Source organism: Glycine max, chromosome 6 (genome assembly GCF_000004515.6).
Source record: "Glycine max cultivar Williams 82 chromosome 6, Glycine_max_v4.0, whole genome shotgun sequence".
NCBI classification, from domain to species: Eukaryota; Viridiplantae; Streptophyta; class Magnoliopsida; order Fabales; family Fabaceae; genus Glycine; species Glycine max.
Genome location: NC_038242.2, coordinates 22,643,911 through 22,662,576, shown reverse-complemented (window position 1 = coordinate 22,662,576; position 18,666 = coordinate 22,643,911). Strand labels below are relative to the sequence as shown.

General features: G+C 33.8%; 1 protein-coding gene across 1 annotated transcript; it reads right to left on the bottom strand.

The window, feature by feature from the left end:
• Positions 1-12,922: 12,922 nt before the first annotated feature.
• On the bottom strand, positions 12,923-15,143 carry ENOD93 (early nodulin-93). The gene is made up of 4 exons (NM_001250740.2): positions 14,821-15,143; positions 14,057-14,118; positions 13,611-13,686; positions 12,923-13,357 (listed from the first exon to the last, which is right to left on the bottom strand). The coding sequence occupies exons 1-4, from the start codon at positions 14,903-14,905 to the stop codon at positions 13,263-13,265; spliced, it is 318 nt and encodes a 105-aa protein (NP_001237669.1). The 5' UTR covers positions 14,906-15,143; the 3' UTR covers positions 12,923-13,262.
• Positions 15,144-18,666: the final 3,523 nt, after the last annotated feature.

Here is an 18,666-nt window from a genome sequence, read left to right as displayed (position 1 = left end):
ATTTAATACTATAATGCACAAGAAAAAAAATACTTATATCATAAAAAACTTCAATATTTATAGAGTACTCAAACAAATATTTGATATAAGTGTAAAACGAGGTGCATTGTACATAAACAAATTATATTAATAACAACACATCGATAGGGTGCGATTATCTTTTTTTTTAGAATAAGAAACTTATATCATTTCCTTCAAAATAACTTCAAAGATACAAAATCGAATACGATGAAAGATGTGAGAGCTAGCATGCAAAGTTGACACTCTTGCTAGAGAATGAGCAATAAAATTAGCTTGCTTCTTAACAAAACTCACCATTGAGTTTGGAAAAATATTCTAATAACTTATTTATTTTCCTCATGAAAAAGTCATTATTTTGCTAGAAAAGGTTTATTATCCAAATGGGCCAATAGAGAAAGATTTTAATGTCTTTATGTCTATGAATGAATTGTTCTGCACAATCTGGGTAGGAAGCTGCTAACAAAAGTACAAAGTACATTGGCTAATGTTTGTTGATTCCTCTGGTTGTCCATCATGCTTTGAGGTTGTCTTGTCTTGTGGTTTTTAAAATAAACGTAGTTTTGTAATGTCTAAAATTTTCATTATGTATGCTATGTTTTTTATCTTGTTGCAAAGTGTTATCTAAAAAAGTCACGACCTTTAAATTTTTATCTAGAATTGATAAGAGGGATGTTGTAGTTTAATTTGGTGGTTGACATGACAATGATATATGTTCAATGTATTGGGGGGGGGGGGGGTGTCTCTTTTTATGCATATGCATGTTCCTACATGTAACAAATAAGATAATGTTATTTGCTTTACTTGTTCAATTAAACAGGAATATAGTATTTGAATTTGAAATGAATGAGGCAATTAGTAAACCTCTTTGTGATGATGTTATTGTTAGTAATGATAAAATTGAGGAAGATGATGTTGAAAATGAAAATGAATCTATCGAACTTGATAAAAAAAAAAAAAAGGCTAGGCTCACAACAACTAAATGTTGGAAATTTTATACAAGGATTGGTGTGGGTAAGGATGGAAAAGAAAAGACAAAATGTAATGCTTGTGGCAAAAAAAAAAAATATGTAACTGGTGGGAAAAAAATATGTTACTTCTTATTTAAATTGTCATATTGGGAGATGTAAGAAAAGAAAATCTGAAGATGTGAGTCAAATCATCATCAAAAAGGGGGAGATTGTAGATGCAATTGGCTTTGATGTTTTGATGATGATCATGATGATGTGTTGCAATTGATGCAAATGGGCTTTTCAAGATTAAAATTCAAGACAATACTTCAAGATTACAAGTCACAACATCAAGATGATCACTAGAATATTAGGAAGGGAATTCCTAATTGAATTAGCAAAGGTTTGGCCAAGTGATTTAAAATAAAAGTGTTTTTCAAAGGTTTTACTCTCTGGTAATCGATTACCAGAGGATGTAATCGATTACCAGTGGCCAAATACATTTTATAACAGCTATAAAAATTTGAATTCGAAATTTTAGACTGTGTAATCGATTACACAATCTTGGTAATCGATTACCAGCAGTTAGTAAACGTTTTAATTCAAATTTTAAAAGCTGTAATCGATTACACAATTACTGTAATCGATTACCAGACAAGAATTTCAGAAAAATAATTTCAAGAGTCACAACTTTTCAAAGGCTTTACTCATGACCACCAATGGTCTATATATATGTGACTTAAACACGAAATTGCTCAGAGATTTTCAGTACAACAAAGTGTTTATCCTCTCAAAGAGCAAATTCATTTTATCCTCTTAAGAATTCCTTGGCCAATTCAATTGCAATTCATTAAGGAATTAATTGAGTGCTCAATCTGTAAAATCCATCTCTTTCTAGAGAGATTTGTTCCTCTTCTTCTTCTCATTCTCTAAGGGATTAAGAGACTGTGAGTCTCTTGTTGTAAAAGATCTCTAAACACAAAGGAAGGGTTGTCCTTGTGTGTTTAGAACTTGTAAAAGGAATTTACAAGTTAGTGGAACTCTCAAGCGGGTTGCTTGGGGACTGGACGTAGGCACAAGGGTGTGGCCGAACCAGTATAAAACTGAGTTTGCATTTTCTCTTCCCTTAATCTCCTTTATTTATTATTGCTTTATATTCATATTCAAGTTGCTTCATTTGAATTAATATTTAAGAAGATTGTCATTAAGGGAATTCATAACTTAAGTAAAAAGAAAAATAGATTTTTAATTAGGGGAAACAGTTTGGAATATCTTAATTCAACCCCCCCTTCTTAAGATATCTGAGGCCACTTGTCTAACAAAAGTTGAAGGCCAAAAAGGTAGATCAAATGGTGGCACACAAATTATTGTGTAATCTAATGATTATGCGTAATTTGCCTTTCATTTTTGTTAAGTATCTAGAGTTTTGGGCTTTGATAAGTTATTTGTGTCCTGAAATGATTCCAATTTCTAGAAATACTTCTAAGCCTGATATGTTGAGAATATACGATATGGAGAAAACCATCATTAAAGAATTGTTGTGTGCTATTCCAGGATCTATTGAACTTTTGATTTATGGACATCTATTAATATTGAGGATTTCATAACTTTGATTGTCCATTGCTAACCTAAATTGGAAGTTAAATAGCAAGATTTTTAACTTTCGTCATATGCCTCCCCCTCACAATGGTTTTGAGTTGTCTAAGAAGATTAATGAATTTTTGCATGATTGGGGAATAGAGAAAAAAGTTTTTTCTATCACTTTGGATAATACTTGTGCTAATGATGTTATGCAAGATACTTTAAAAAAACAACTTGTTTTGCAAAATGGATTGGTATGCGATGGTGAATTCTTTCACGTGCGTTGTTGTGCCTACATTTTAAATTTGATTGTTCAAGAAGGATTAAAGGTACTTGATGACGCCTTGTATCAAATTTGATTGTTCAAGAAGCATTAAGTTTAGTGACATTGTTGCATCATGTGGGTTGTGTCTTGATGTTCCTACAAGATGGAACTCAACTTATTTGATGTTTAAAAGTGATCTTAAATATCAACATGTTTTTGGAAGCTTACACTTGATTGATGAAAATTACAAGTATTGCCCTTTGGAGGAAGAGTGGAAAAGAGCAGAAAAAATTTGTAGATTCTTATTGCTATTTTATGATATTACAACCTTAATTTTTGGCACAAGTTATCTTACTTCAACGTGTATTTTTTACAAGTTTAGAAAATCCAATGCCTTTTGATTGATAGTCTGAAAGATGAGGACAAAGTTATCAAGGATATGGCTGAACTAATGATGGAGAAATTTGTTAAGTATTGGGATGAATATAGTATCGTGCTTGCATTTAGTGCTATTTTTGACCCAAGGATGAAGTTGGAAACATTAGGTTATTGTTATGAAAAGATTGATCCATTTACTTGGGAAATAAAATTGGAGAAAGTAAAGAGCAAGTTGTACATGTTTTTCTCCCAATATTCTAGCAAAGGTTATGCTTCAAATGTCAAAAAGCATAAGCATAATCAAATTTCATCCTCAACTGCTTCTTCCAAACCAAGCCTTTTTTATGTTAGTTGCTTATTTTATTTTCAAACATTATTTTAATTCAATTACTTTTTATTCTTTTCTATTATATATGTTTCAAGCCTTTTTTTTTCCTTATCATTTTAGGAGTTAAAATTGTGCAAGCTTCAAGTTGCTAATAAAATTGGAAGGAGTCAACTTGATACATATTTGGATGAACCATCATTGGATTTTGATTTTACTGAACACATGGATATACTCCGCTGATGGAAGAGTAACAACCAATGTTTTCCAGATCTTTCTTTAATGACTAGACTTGTTGAGCATCCCTATTACTATAGTTGCTTATGAATCTCCATTTAGCATTAATTCTCAAATCCTTAACAAGTATAGGAACCATCTCTTCAACTTGATACATATTTGGATGAACCATCATTGGATTTTGATTTTACTGAACACATGGATATACTCCACTGGTGAAAGAGTAATAGCCAACATTTTCCAGATCTTTCTTTAATGACTAGACTTGTTGAGCATCCCTATTACTATAGTTGCTTATGAATCTGCATTTAGCATTAATTCTCAAATCCTTAACAAGTATAGGAACCATCTCTTACCTGAAAATGTGGAAGCAAATATTTGTACTTCTAGTTGGCAGCATAACTTGCTGATGGTAATTCATTTGATCTAACAATAACCATTTTTTATATTTATACAACTTGATACATGTTGGTATTCTTACTCTAAATTCATTTTCATTGTTAATGTGATGTAGATGGTGAGGGGGAAGCTGACAAAGATGCAAAAGTGGAGAGAAGTTCTTCCAAGGATATAATCTAATGTTCTTGATATGTTAGATGATAATTGATTAAGTGACTTGTACTTTTATTATGACATTTTAGACTTTTAGTTTGTTTTATGTTTAATGACTTTGTATTGTTTAAGATTTTTAGACTAATTTATGATTTTGTGTTGTGATTTGGCTGCTTGGTATTGGTACTTGGACCTTGGTAGACTTATTATTAGTTATTATTAAAGACTATTATTATTTTGTGTGGTTTAAATACTTTTTGTGATTAAGATTTGAAGACTAATTTGTTATTTTTAATTTTTTTTTGCTGAAAGTTTGTTATCATCTAAAAGTTTGTTATTTTGTTGGAAAAAAAATATTAAATGGTGGGTCAACCTTCCAACCCAACTTCAGGCGGGGTGGGCCAGTATGTGCAATCCGCCAAGTCTGAGCGGGCTAGCCCACCCTGTCCCAATTTTGGCGGGCTAATGAAGAGGCGGGCCGACCCGCTTTGCCATCCCTAGTATCATAGCTTGAGATGTTCTTGAGCTAGAACCATGTGGAAAAGCAAGTTTCTTGGACTATTTTTCGCATATCAGCATTGCCTTCCCTGGACACAACAATTCATAAGCTTCCAAATGTTCCAGGATATTGATAACCACAAAACCATTCTTAAGTTGCTACTTGACTTTGAACGAGATGCCTCTGTGTTGAGAGAAATGCATATTTGTTGTACCTGGTAGAACAACTTCCTCACCAAGCCAATCACCACACGACCTCCATACCTGATGACTAAACTCGCAATTGAACAATACATGATCAGTGGTTTCATCTGCTAAGTTGCATAGGCGACAAAGAGTTGATGGAAGTGATACCCCTCCTTTCCAAGATCATTCTCGAAGGCAACCCATTACATAGGATTCTTCGGGTAAAGCATTGCACCTTTGGGGGAATTTTCAAAATCCATATTTCGGATACCAAGCTATTCATATTACTATTCCCCCTAGATGACATGATAGACACATATGCATAATTCATTGTATATTGCACCTTGTGGCCAAAGCCATTCATCTTGCATGTTAGAATAAAATTGTATACCTTCTAGCTTATATGATAATTCGTTTTTCAAATCCTCCCTCCTCCCACACAAAACCAAGTCTCTGATAGGTTCCTACACTACGAGAAGTAAGACTACAAAGGTGAATGGGGTAAAATTTTGTTCTGCCTTCATTATCATTCATATTCCCTTATTTATACAAAGATTTCTACACCAAAGATGTAACTAACTTTGGCTTGTAGTGCTAACAAATTCATAACATAATGTATATTCTTTTATTATAATAACTAAATAAATGGGAGGGATAGTGGAAATAGTTAGTGGGAATAACATAATAAATTTAGTGCTTGCTTAGTATCTTCAAACGAAGTCACTGAAGTGTGTGGATTTTCTAGTATTCCTTCTAGGCCTACTATGGTTCAATTCCTTGCTGCTTTTGTGCTCTTCCTGTTCCTGTATGTCTGAATTGCTATCATCACCCATTCAACCAAACCAACCTTGTCCTCAAGGTTATAAGACTGGTGTAGTGTATCCAACGGCTCCCATGTAGTGTCCTCCTGTGCCAGACCATTTCATTGGACCAGAATAAGCTTAGTTGGTGGGGAAGAGGAGGAATCCCATTTCCAATCCATAATATGAAGAGGCTCAATGATGGGATGGTTCTCAATGCTAGACGGAGGAAGAATTGTAGGTTGAGTTGGTGGCGGTCCTTGGTGGAGTTTCAATAATGAAACATGAAATGTGGGGTGAATCTTAGAAGAAGATGGTAACTGGAGTTGGTACGTGACAGGCCCCATGCGTTCAATTATTTGGAATGGACCGTAAAATTGTTTGGCCAACTTGGTGTAAGCCGGTGCAAGTGATGTTTGACGATATGGTCTAAGACGTAGATACACCCAATCGCCTACTGTGAATTGAACATTACGGCGATGAGCGTTCGCAGTAGTTTTCATGATTAGACGACGGTGGAGGCTGACAAGAATGGTGGTGCGCATGGCCAGCTAGGAATCGATGGCTTCTATCGTCGTGTCACCCAGAATGTAATATGGTATTAATAGGGGCAATTTACTGTATATTTCCTCAAAAGGAGACATGCATGTGCCTGAGTGTGTGGATGTATTATATGACCATTCAGCCAGTGACAAGAAGCGATACCATTGAGATGGTTAGTCATGGACAAAGACGTGGAGATATTGCTCCAAAATGCGATTCATGACCTTTGTTTGGCCGTCCATCTATGGATGATAGGCGGTGCTTATCCTGAGCTTGGTTCCATTGAGGTGGAAAAGTTCCTTCTGGAATTTGCTAACAAACAACGGATCCTGATCTGAAAACAAGCTTCGTGGGAAGCCATGGTGCTTACAAACCATGTCAAGAAATAACAGGGCAGTCTTGTACGCGGTATTGTGTGGCAAGAGTGTCCCGAAATGAGCTCCTTTTGAAAATTGGTACATGAAAACAAGAATAGTGGTAAATTCGTGGGACGGTGATAGCCCAGAGATGAAGTCCAAAGAGACATCTTCCTAGATAGTTGAAGGAATAGGTAGAGGCTGTAGGAGACCAGCTGATTTATTGGTGTCATATTTAGTTTGTTGACAAACAAGACATTGTGAGACAAAACGATGAACATCTTCAAGGATGCGCGGCCAATCAAAATACTGGTGCAGACGGCAGAAGGTCTTGGCGACACCTATGTGACCTCCAATTGGTGAAGAATGAAACTCCTGCAACAGTAAGTTGGTGAAAGGTGTTTCGAAAGGCATCCATATCTTGCCATTTCGAAAGAGGAGATCATGGTAGACCTTGAGGTAAGGATGTTTGGCAGGATTTTGGGTGTCCTGTAAAAGAGTATCCCGGAGTTGGTACAAGAAGACAAACATAGGTTCTGATAATGAGTAAAACTATGCTTCATCCGGTGTCTAAATTCGGGATAGCACATCAACGAGGACATTCTAAGGCCCTGACTTGTACTGGATAACGTAGTCGTATCCTAGTAATTTGGACAAATATATTGCTGTTTAGGAGTTTGAATTGCTTGCCACATAAGCTCTTTGAGGCTCCGGTGGTCCGTCAAGATGGTGAATGGGTGGTCTAACATGTAGTGCCGCCATTTTCGAACTGCAATGGTAATTGTGTGAAGTTCTCTGACATAGGCAGAGGCTAGTTGCAAATGCGGGCACAACATTTTGCTATAATATGCAATTGGGTGAGAGTTCTGTTGAAGGACCATGCCTATATCTCATGATGAGGTGTTTGTCTCTATGGTAAAAGGGGTAGAAAAATCAGGTGAAAGCAGGACAAATGCCTCCATCATCTTACGCTTCAGTTGTTTGAAAGTTGTTTGGGCTTCATCGTACCATTGGAAGTTGTCTTTTTGAAGCAATGAAGTAAGTGGAGCAACGAGCGTGACATAGCTCTTGATAAAATGCTGGTAGAAGCTTGTTAATCCCAAGAATCCACACAGGGCAGAAGGAGTGGAAGGGGTTGGCCAGGTAAGCATCGCCTGAATTTTGTCGGGATCAGGAGCCACTCCTTGAGTAGAGACTATGTGGTCGAGATAATGTAACTTTTGTTGAGCAAAGAGGCATTTAGATTGGCGTAAAAGGAATTGTGCTTGCGAAAATGTCGATAGAACTTGCTTCAAGTGTTGTGCATGCGAATGCAAACAGGGGCTATAGATAAGGATATCATCGAAAAAAACAGTGACAAATTTGTGGAGAAAAGGGCGAAGGGTGTCATTCATGGTAGCTTGGAAGGTTGATGGTGCATTGTAGAGACCAAATGACATGACCTTGAATTCATTGTGACCATGGTGTGTTCTGAAAGCTGTCTTACGGATATTGGAATCCGCCATACGTATTTAGTGAAAGCCCTATCTGAGGTCTAATTTGGAAAACCAAGATGTGTGGCCCAATTCATCTAGTAATTTTTCAATTGTGGGCATGGGAAAACAATCTTTGATCCTTACTGTATTCAAGGCTTTGTAATCAACATAACAACGCCATCTACCATCTTTCTTCTTGATAAGAAGCACCAGTGAAGAAAACGGGTTGTGACTGGGTTGTATCAGGCCGATATGGAGCATCGAGGCAACTTGTTATTTGAGTTCAATTTTCTTGAAATGGGGGTAGCGGTATGGTTTGACGTTGATTGGGTTGGTGTTAGGGGCGAGGTGAATATGGTGTTGGATTGTGCGGGAGGGTGGGAGTTTGTCTGGTTCACAGAAGATTTATGGAAATTAGGTGATTATGGAAGTAATCTGAGGAGGTGTGGGTGACTCCTGGAGGTGTGACGGGGAAGATGAAGGACTGAGCTGGGTTAGTGATGAAGTAATGGCGAAAAGGGCTGAAATGCTCTATGTTTGAGCGCATCTTTTTAATTGTTGGGCTGAAATGGAAGTCGGGTCCAATGATACATCTGCTATGAGTGTGATAGGTTGGTCTGAAAGGAAAATAACATCGTCAGCGTCTTATAGTTTATGGTAATGGGCCCTAATTGCTTTAACCATTGAACGCCTAATACAATGTCCCCATTACAATTGGGTAAATGGAAAAGGTCAGTGACAAACGTGTGACCTTGGATGTGTAATGGCACCTGCCGGGAAGTGGTGATGCATTCCAAGGTGTTGTCATCACCTACCATAATGCCCAGGGTCTCTAACGGGGAAGCATCCAAGTAAAGAAATCGAGCAATGCGGGACTGAATAAAGTTATGAGTATTGCCCTCGTCGATCGGGATAACGAGACGATGCTGTTGTAGGAGACCATACAGACAAAAGGTGTCAGGCGTCACGATGTCGTCTATAGTGTGCAAACTGATTTAGGGGAGTGGGTCGAGGTCTGGGTCTAGTTCTGGAGGTTCGAGGTGGTCTGGTGGGAAGGAAAGGGCGTCAGAACTCGATGCAAAGGGTTCGATGTCCTCGTCTGCAATTAAGAGATGCAACCAAGGTTTAATACGATGGCCATGAATCCATTTGTCATCATAATGATAACAAAGTCCTTGGATGCACCGGAGAGCCATTTCCTCGGAGGTGAGATGTTTGAAAGGAATTTTAGGGGCTAGGGTTGTGTTTGGTTTGGGTATGGGAGAAATTGGGTTTGGTGATGATTGGTAACGAGGCTGTGGTGAGGGGTAAGAACTGGGATGGCGACCAAGGAGTTTTGTTTCCTGAAGCTTGGACAGGGCCGTGACTTGTGTCAACGATAAAGGTTGGAGAGCCTGCACCTCCCGACGCAAGTCTGGGGTCAAGTCGAAGACGAAGCAACTTAGAAGAAAGGATAGGGAGCCAACAATTTTGTTGGCAAGACGTTCAAACTCTGTAAGATTATCATTGATGGAGCTCTGCTGCTGAAGTTTAAACAAGGTGCCAGAAGGATCATCGTAATAAGCTAGGGCAAAACACAAGTCGAGGGTTTCAAGCATTCCTGTCTAGGATGTGAGGAAACTGTTCCCCAACATCCATTGGTACCAGCACAATGCTAGTCTCTCCATGCAGAAGGAAGCGACCGTAAGGTGTTTGTGGTATGGGATCCCTTGGTAGTCAAAGAACTGCGAAACTTTGAAGATCCACTCGATGGGATCGTGTCCATCAAACGTGGGACGTCCAGTTTCATATGGGGCTGAGAAAAAAAAGGTGAAGTTGGTATCGGCGAGGAAGAAGGAGAGGAGGGAACGATGGTTATAGCAGCTAATTGCTTGAGAATAGAGTCGAACTTAACGTTCGTGGTGGCTTGGATTTGAGCAAGGTTTTGTGCTAGGGAGGAATGGCCCTGGGTCAGGCGAGTGGTCACCTCGTCTAAGCGGTCAATGGTGGCCTGCCTGGTATTTTGCTCTGGCGGTGGCATAGGGGTAGGTCAGACCAATTGATAGGTTCTTACACTGTGAGAAGTAAGACTACAAAGGTGAATGGGGTAAAATTTTGTTCTGCCTTCATTATCATTCATACTCCCTTATTTATACAAAGATTTTTACACCAAAGATGTAACTAACTTTGGCTTGTAGTGCTAAAAAATTCATAACATAATGTATATTCTTTTATTATAATAACTAACTAAATGGGAGGGATATTGGAAATAGTTAGTGGGCATAACAGAATAGATTTAATGCTTGCTTAGTAGCTTCAAACGAAGTCATTGAAGCGTGTGGGTTTTCTGGTATTCCTTTTGGGCCTGCTGTGGTCCAATTCCTTGTTGCTCTTGTGCTCTTGATGTTCCTGTATGTTTGGATTACTATTAGTTTCCTTCACTATAACTTACAAGACCACACCCCATTTATCCACCTACCCATATTATGTAGGATTTGATTTAAATCAACAGTCCTACTTTCTTGTCCCACCAATGAGAAATTGACACATCATTAATGATGACATGTGTATTTTTTTCAATTCACAAAATGCCCCTTGCCCAAATGACAAATTAATTTATGTTCACATATACTCATATTGATATTTGGGATTTTCTTTCTACACCAAAATAAAATCTTCTACACCCAATACTTTTTGGAATATTCTAAAATTATCCCTTTTTGAAATATTTCAAAACATATGGATTTGCAATCCGTAAGAATCATACGGATTGTTAATCTGTATAACCTAAAATATTTTCAAAAAATTCAAAAAAATATTTTTAATGTTATTTTTAATAAATTTAGTTATAATTTTTTATAATATTTGTGTAAATATTATTACATTAAGTATGTTTTTGTTTTTGGCCTTATTACAATTAATTTTAATCTAAAATTTTTATAAATATAAATTTTAAATAAAAATCATAGGTTTAATAAAAATTTATATATGTAAAAAAATTAATTATTAGATCAAAATTATCACAAAATTTATTATGTAAACTTATATGTGCATTAAATATACATTAAAAAATTTAGTGTTATATATAACGACATTAATTATTTTATAATATAATTGACCTATTATGTAAACTTAGGGTAAGTCCATTATGAATTCGCAATTCGTATAGGTTATACATAAGGGTGTTTTTGGTTTTTTACTTTCAGTGCAGGGTGAAGATGAAAAATGATGAGTGCAGGCAAAAAATCCCTTCAAACTTTTGTGTGTTGAGTTTTGTTTTTATTCATAGAAGGGCCTAAAGGCCATTTTGTGTGTTGAGTTATGATTAAAACTTGGGTGCTTGAGGTGTTCACGGGTTGGGTCGGGTTTGTGTAATCTTTTTTTTGCATATACGACCCAATCCAACCCGATCATAAATGAATTAGGTTAATTGGGTCTAAATATTTAATTTTTTGGTAAAAATTAAATTTTTTTAGAATAATACTTTTATTTTTGTCTAACATTTTATAAGTATATAATGATTAAATGCACTCAAAAGAAATTAAATTGTGATAATATTTTTAACTAATAAAATTAATGATTTCAATGCTAATATAATGTTTTTATTTTAGATAAAAATAAAGTATTGTATTATCATGAGAAAACATAAACAAATCAAGACAAGGACAAAAATTACAATTTAGAAAAGAAAAAAAAACCATGGGTGGTTTAATTTAATAAACTATGTGGAGTAAAAGTTAATGTGTTTTATATTCAATAATTAATTTATATATAATAATAAATTTAATTATATGGTATGAGTTAGATTGGGTTGAAAAAAAAACTTGTTATCCAACCTGTATATGGTTGGATCTTAATTAAATTGGGTCAAGTTTGACCCAAACAATTCAAAGATTCAAGTTAATATAATTAGGTCGGATTGAATTAGGGATTAATTTGGATTCTGAATACCCTATTGGGTGTAGTATTTTTTGTGCTATTTTAACGTTACAAATTTACAAATTATTCCATCAAATTCTTGGTTGTACCATGTTTTGATCGTGCTCTGTTCGGAAGTAAATGATTAGTGCTGAAATGAAATAAATGATTAGTGCAAATAATTTGTACATAAATATTCTTATGAACACATTATTTGGATAAATAACACCGATTCACAATTGGATACTATGGTATAATTAAATTATGTCGAGTTTGACCCAAACATTTAGAAGATTTAAGTTAATATAGTTGGGTCGGATTGAATTAGGGATTAATTTGGATTCTGAATACCCTATTGGGTGCAGTATTTTTTATGCTATTTTAACATTACAAATTTACAAATTATCCCGTCAAATTCTTGGTTGTGCCATGTTTTGGTCGCGCTCTGTTAGGCAGTAAATGATTAGTGCTGAAATGAAATAAATGATTAGTGTAGATAATTTATACATAAATATTCTTATGAACACATTATTTGGATAGATAACACCGATTCACAGTTGGATATTGTCGTATAATTAAATTGGGTTGAGTTTGACCCAAACATTTAGAAGATTCAAGTTAATATAATTGGGTCGGATTGAATTAGGGATTAATTTGGATTCTGAACATCCTATTGGATGCAGTATTTTTGTGCTATTTTAACGTTACAAATTTATAAATTATCCCATCAAATTCTTGATTGTGCCATGTTTTGATCTATTCTGTTAGGAAGTAAATGATTAGTACTGAAATGAAATAAATGATTAGTGCAAATAATTTGTACATAAATATTCTTATGAACACATTATTTGGATAAATAACATCGATTTACAGTTGGATACTATGGTATAATTAAATTGAAAGTTTGATCCAAACATTTAAAAGATTCAAGTTAATATAATTGGGTCGGATTGAATTAGGGATTAATTTGGATTCTAAACACCCTATTGGGTGCACTGTTTGTCAAATTTTTGGTTGTACCATGTTTTGATAGTGCACTGTTAGGAAGTAAATGATTAATGCTGAAATGAAATAAATGATTAATTCAGATAATTTGTACATAAATATTCTTATGAACACATTATTTATTTGGATAAATAACACCGATTCACGGTTGGATACTGTGGTATAATCGACTATTGTCCATGCTATCCATTCGGATTCATGCTTCAGAATTGGAGGGTTGGTTGAAGGAGTTTTTCCTTGCTGTTGCTAAAACGGTCTTGTCAGCTACTATGAAGTATGCTGCTGCCGTCGCTGCAATCAAATTGTGAAGTTAGGAATGGTGGAAATAATTTTCAGTATTTAAAATAAATCTTAAAATTTATTTTGTTTTAGTCTTAAAAGTTTTACAAAAAAACATTTTTTTTAGTTTTTGGTGAACGAATAAAAATGAACTGTTCTACTTAAACGCAGAATACTAAAAGAATAAATTCCAATAAAAACTAAAACAAATTATGTATTTTCATATATTCCAGCAAATTATTAAGAGATCACAGTGCTTTCAAACCTGTGGAAATTATGAGAGCTTGAGCTGTGTGATTGAGATTGGCTCTTGCCCAAGGCAGCATCCTTACACTAGCCAGCTGCACACCAAGCATAACTATTCTAATAAAAATCTCTTCAGCAAAAAATCTTTAGTAGAATCAGAATTGTTATCAAGATATTCTCTGGTATGTTTTTATTATTAGTTAAAATTTATTAGACATTAAAAGTTCACTAATGCGCCTTGTTAAATAAAATATAAGACTAATATTTTTTTTAATTTCTAATAAATTTGACTGATAATAAAAATAATGTGTAAGAGTGTGATGTTAATATTTCTCTCTGAATAGAATAATAATCCTACTTGGTCGTTATTTTAAATGTAAATTTGTAAATTGATCTTATTAAGAAGATCTTTTAGGATTGAGTGAATGAAAATGAACTGAATATAGAGGTTGGAGAAATACTTACAGTTGGAATGGCAGAGGCAACACTGGCAACAACTGCTGCCTTTGCTCCCGCTAACACACCCTCTGTTTACACAAAATTAGAAAAGGTAAACAAACCCAAATCAAATTAGTAATAATATCAGATTGGGAAATCGGCAAAAGTTTTCAGCAATTATATATCTTAATTTTGATGCACTCCTCAGCGGTCCATATCATATCAGAAATAGTTGAAATATCGATCAATGAATAAAGACGAAGGCATGGACGGGACTAACAACTATTCACAGAAATGATAGTAGTATGTGTTTTTTAATGGAGTAATACAAGATTCAATTTCTAATTGATCTTTAGTTATGAAAGAAATAAATCGTATTAAGAATAAAATATCTATCTTGTGTGGGTTTGAGGTTCTCAACAAAAATTATTTTGCAAGATAGAAGTTATCCTTCACCTAGCTATATACTTAATTTGGTTGATGTGGGTATCTGACAAAACCTTAATACATGCACTTTTTATTCTTTAAAATTACAGAATATTTTATTTGAATTAATACTTTCTCATTTTATACATTTGTACGTTGATTTTAAAGAAATCATATCCAAATTCACTATAAATGCTTTCTCATTCTATATTATGTTTCTAGTTATGGCGTTTCTTGCCAAACAATTATTTCAAGAGAACATAATTTCTGCTCAGTAAAAGAAAAGAAAAATGGAATCACAGAATTTGCTATACAATGTACATTCTCTTTTAGGATAAAAATTGGAAGTAAAAGCTTATATGTACCATGAGAACAGCGCTTAGCGAAGGCCAATTTTTGGTCAAGTGAAGCCAAGCTAGGCCTCTCGAGGGGACTATTTCCTTTGGCCATCTTCAAAGTAGTAACTTATAAGCGAAAGGTGGCAATAAACAATAAAGGAATTGGAGTAGCTTTGGATGAAGGAAAGGTTGAAGTTTTGTGAGGATATTTATAGGAGTTGGTGAGAAAATATGTTTACTTGGGTCAATTCAATCTTTAGGGTGAAGAGTTGGAGTTTGATGGTTTCCTAAGAATCCAACGTCTCCTAGAACCTTGTTTCACTTGAGATTCAGTTACGGTCAGTTGATTCTTATGGCATGTTTCCAAAATACCCTTGTAATAAGCTAAGGGTTGTAATTAAATAAGACAGCTAGATGATAATTGAAAAAGGAGGTAGTTTTTATCTTCTTTTTTTTTTAATTTTCTTTATACCTGGCTGTTAGGTACTTTGGTCATCTTATTAGGAGGATCCTGTCACAATCAAGGCTGGAAACAGTGAACTATAATGTTAAAGATTTAGAAATTTTAAGTTATAGAATCAATACTTATACTAAATTAACTTTTTTTACTGTATTTTAAATATTGGAGACAAATTTTATATATATATTTGCCCCCCACAATGTTTAGCGTCTGTGTGGTGCCAGTAATTTTGGTAGAGAACCACGACAAAATTTTATGCAAACATTTGGTTGAGAGGTGGTAATTTTTTTTTAGAGGGTCCTACAAATAAATTTTCTCTCTCTTATCGTTTTTCTTTTTTGGTAAATGACTCTCTCTTGTCTAGAGCAGCTCTGCATGAGTAAATAATGAACACAATATGTTTTTACCTTCGTATCCTTGTTGGGTTTCTTTTGGTAACAAAGCATACCCATATTCCCAATTTTGCCAAAGATGTAAGCATAATTTCCATACATTTATTAAATTTTCTCCTCTCATTTCATTCAAACCAAATAATTTTAATTTTATTTTTTACTTATTTCTCTTGACCCAACTACTTAGCATTTAACTTTATTTTCATTTTGTTTCTCTTATTATTTCTGTTATTTTCAAAAACTCTATTTCTTTTCTCACAATCAAATAGAATGTTAATGTACATATGTCCCTGCTCAAAGGTATAAAGACTCAATTACTTAAATAATTATCAGTTAATTTATATAAAAATTAAAAGTATTTAGTAATGAATATTATTTTCTAAGTTATGAACTATTATCAGACAAAAAATAATTTAGGAACTATTAATTAATGTAATTTTTAAAATGGATATGATCAATCATCTTAATTTATCAAATTAATCAATTTAGTTATTCAATTTAGTAATTATTAGTCAAATTTAGTACTTGGAAATAAAGATGAAGTCAATTGATGCATTCCAAAGGAAAGATCAAAGTAACTGGTTTTCAAAATTCTATTTAATAATACTAATATGAAAGATTCTTTTCTTGTAATTTCCGACAAAAATATTTAGTAATTATAATCTAAACTCTAAGGTGTCATCAAGACGTATAACTGAATAGAGTGTGTGAATGTTGTAAATATCTTAATACGGTATTTAATTTCTACAATTAAAAAAAGTAAAAAAAAAAATCAAGTTTTTGACGCTAATTAAAATTGCTACAATTTTTTAATAATTGTCTCTTTGTATAAAGCACTGGTTTGGTTTAATAAAATAGCTCCATCTTTTCGGCTATGGCCACAGTGTTATATAGAAAAGAACCACGGGTTTATATGATCGTTGCCTCTTTACCCATCTCAACAATCAAAAATGAAAAAGAATAAATAAAATAACGAAGAATCAAAATGAATTGTTGCGTAGGTGAACTGAATAGCAACACGAAATAATGTGGGCAATTGCTTGCACTCCCGTATTCGTTTGGCGGTTTCTGGTTTTGGTTGACCTGGGGCTGCCCAACCCAGGCCTCATTTAATATTTAATGTCTTAAAAATATTAAAACATTAAATATATTTATTTAATAAATAAATAATTAATAAAATTTATTTAAGACTTTAAAATAAAATGTGCATTTTTTTTTAAAATTATTAATATTCATTGTCAATTATTTTTAAAAAGACTAAGATTGAAAAAATAAATATATCAAATACAATAGTTAAGAATTAATTATTGATAAACATAATGGAGTGATAATTTATGCTTTATCTCGTATTTTTCATTTTGTATATGTTGTTTAAAATTTAGATATGTGCTTTGATCTAATTAATCACTCATTGAATTAAATAAATATTACTTTAGTATTTTTATTTACATTAAAATATCTTCACCTTATAGTGTTAGTATTTTTCTACGACCAACTTATAAAATCATTTGTTAAATTTATGTTCCAAATAATATATACTTTACCTATAATAGTATGATAATTCTCAATATGTTATTATTTTACTTATTTTCAATATGTTAATAATGGTTTTGAATAACTTATTAAGAACTTTAAGCTTAATCTATTACTTCCCGAGGAAGTTTGATCCATATATTTTTTAGCTTAAATTTTGAAAAATATATTTTTCTTTTATAAAAATCCTTTGAAAAAGATAGTGGAAAGGTGATTCCTTCTAAAAATAATATTAAATATTGATATGTTTATTAAATAATTAAATATCTATATCTTTATTAAAGCATGTACATTGTCCTCTTTATTCCTTAATAAAACCTTTGTAACTCTTCAGATGGAGAGAAGAGAAATTATATGTGATGACTCAATATATTGAGGACCATAGTCTTCTTATAGTGTATTAACCTAATAGAGTTCTCATTATCCCCTAATGGACCAATACTGACATCTGCTCATTTAAGTTCATATTATCTGATAAAGTTGTCTAATGAGCTCACTTAATTTGATCACATAAAATAAAACCCACTTATGATAAATAGCTAATATAATTGTCTTATAATATTAGTCCACATTAATTATTGAAATAAAAAATTTCAACAATCTTCCACTTGGGTTACATATTGTAACGATTATATCAAAATTCTAAGCATGCATCTGTACGCTATTTACCTTTAGACATCCACCTTAACAACCTGGTCCATCTCATGTATCAATAAGGAAACATTGTGGAACAAATGTAACTAAATCCCAATGACCACCACATCAATACACTCAATGACATAGGTCAATAGGGACAAGCAACATGGAAATTACATACAATGTGATCTCAGTCATGTATATTTCCAATTGGTCCAAACTTTATTCTCTATAGAGATCTACCCAAACACAACATAAATATTGCAAACAAAACAAGCTGATAATGAAATGATAAACTTCAACTTTATTTCTGCAGAAAATCCAACACAGTGAAATGTTTGTAAACCATAAGATATAGAACATAATCAAGACTCCCACTAAACTGAGGTACTATCAGGAATTATGTTAGTCGTCTTATACGAATAACTTTTGTATAGAAAACATTTTCCAAAACTTGTATAGTTTCCCCAATTTATGGTTATTTCATAGTAGTTTGTAAATAAATCTTGTTTTATTGTTAAAGTTGTCTCTAGAATATTTCCATTGGATTTAATGATGAAATCTGTGCAATTTCAGGTTAAAAAGAGGCTAAGTCATGAAGTGCTAAAAGTGACAGTTGTGCTCAGCACATCAGTGGGGCTAAGCGCGCATCCATCGCTAAGCGCGGCTTCAGCGCGCTTAGCACGATAGAAGAATCTGGCAAAGCATCAATATCAAGGCCACGCGCTAAGCGCTAGATCAGTGCGCTGAGCATAGTAGTTGTCTTCAGCCAGGCTCAGCGCACGACTGACGCTAAGCTCAAATCCACTTACTCGCGCTAAGCGCAACGTCGTGGATTTAGAGCCTATTTAA

Coding starts and splice junctions, on each gene's coding strand:
- ENOD93 (NM_001250740.2), bottom strand. CDS start 14,905: ATGGCCAAAGGAAATAGTCCCCTCGAGAGGCCTAGCTTGGCTTCACTT. Junction 14,119..14,820: donor CGCTAAGCGCTGTTCTCATG/GTACATATAAGC, acceptor TTGTGTAAACAG/AGGGTGTGTTAGCGGGAGCA. Junction 13,358..13,610: donor AGCTCTCATAATTTCCACAG/GTTTGAAAGCAC, acceptor ATTTGATTGCAG/CGACGGCAGCAGCATACTTC.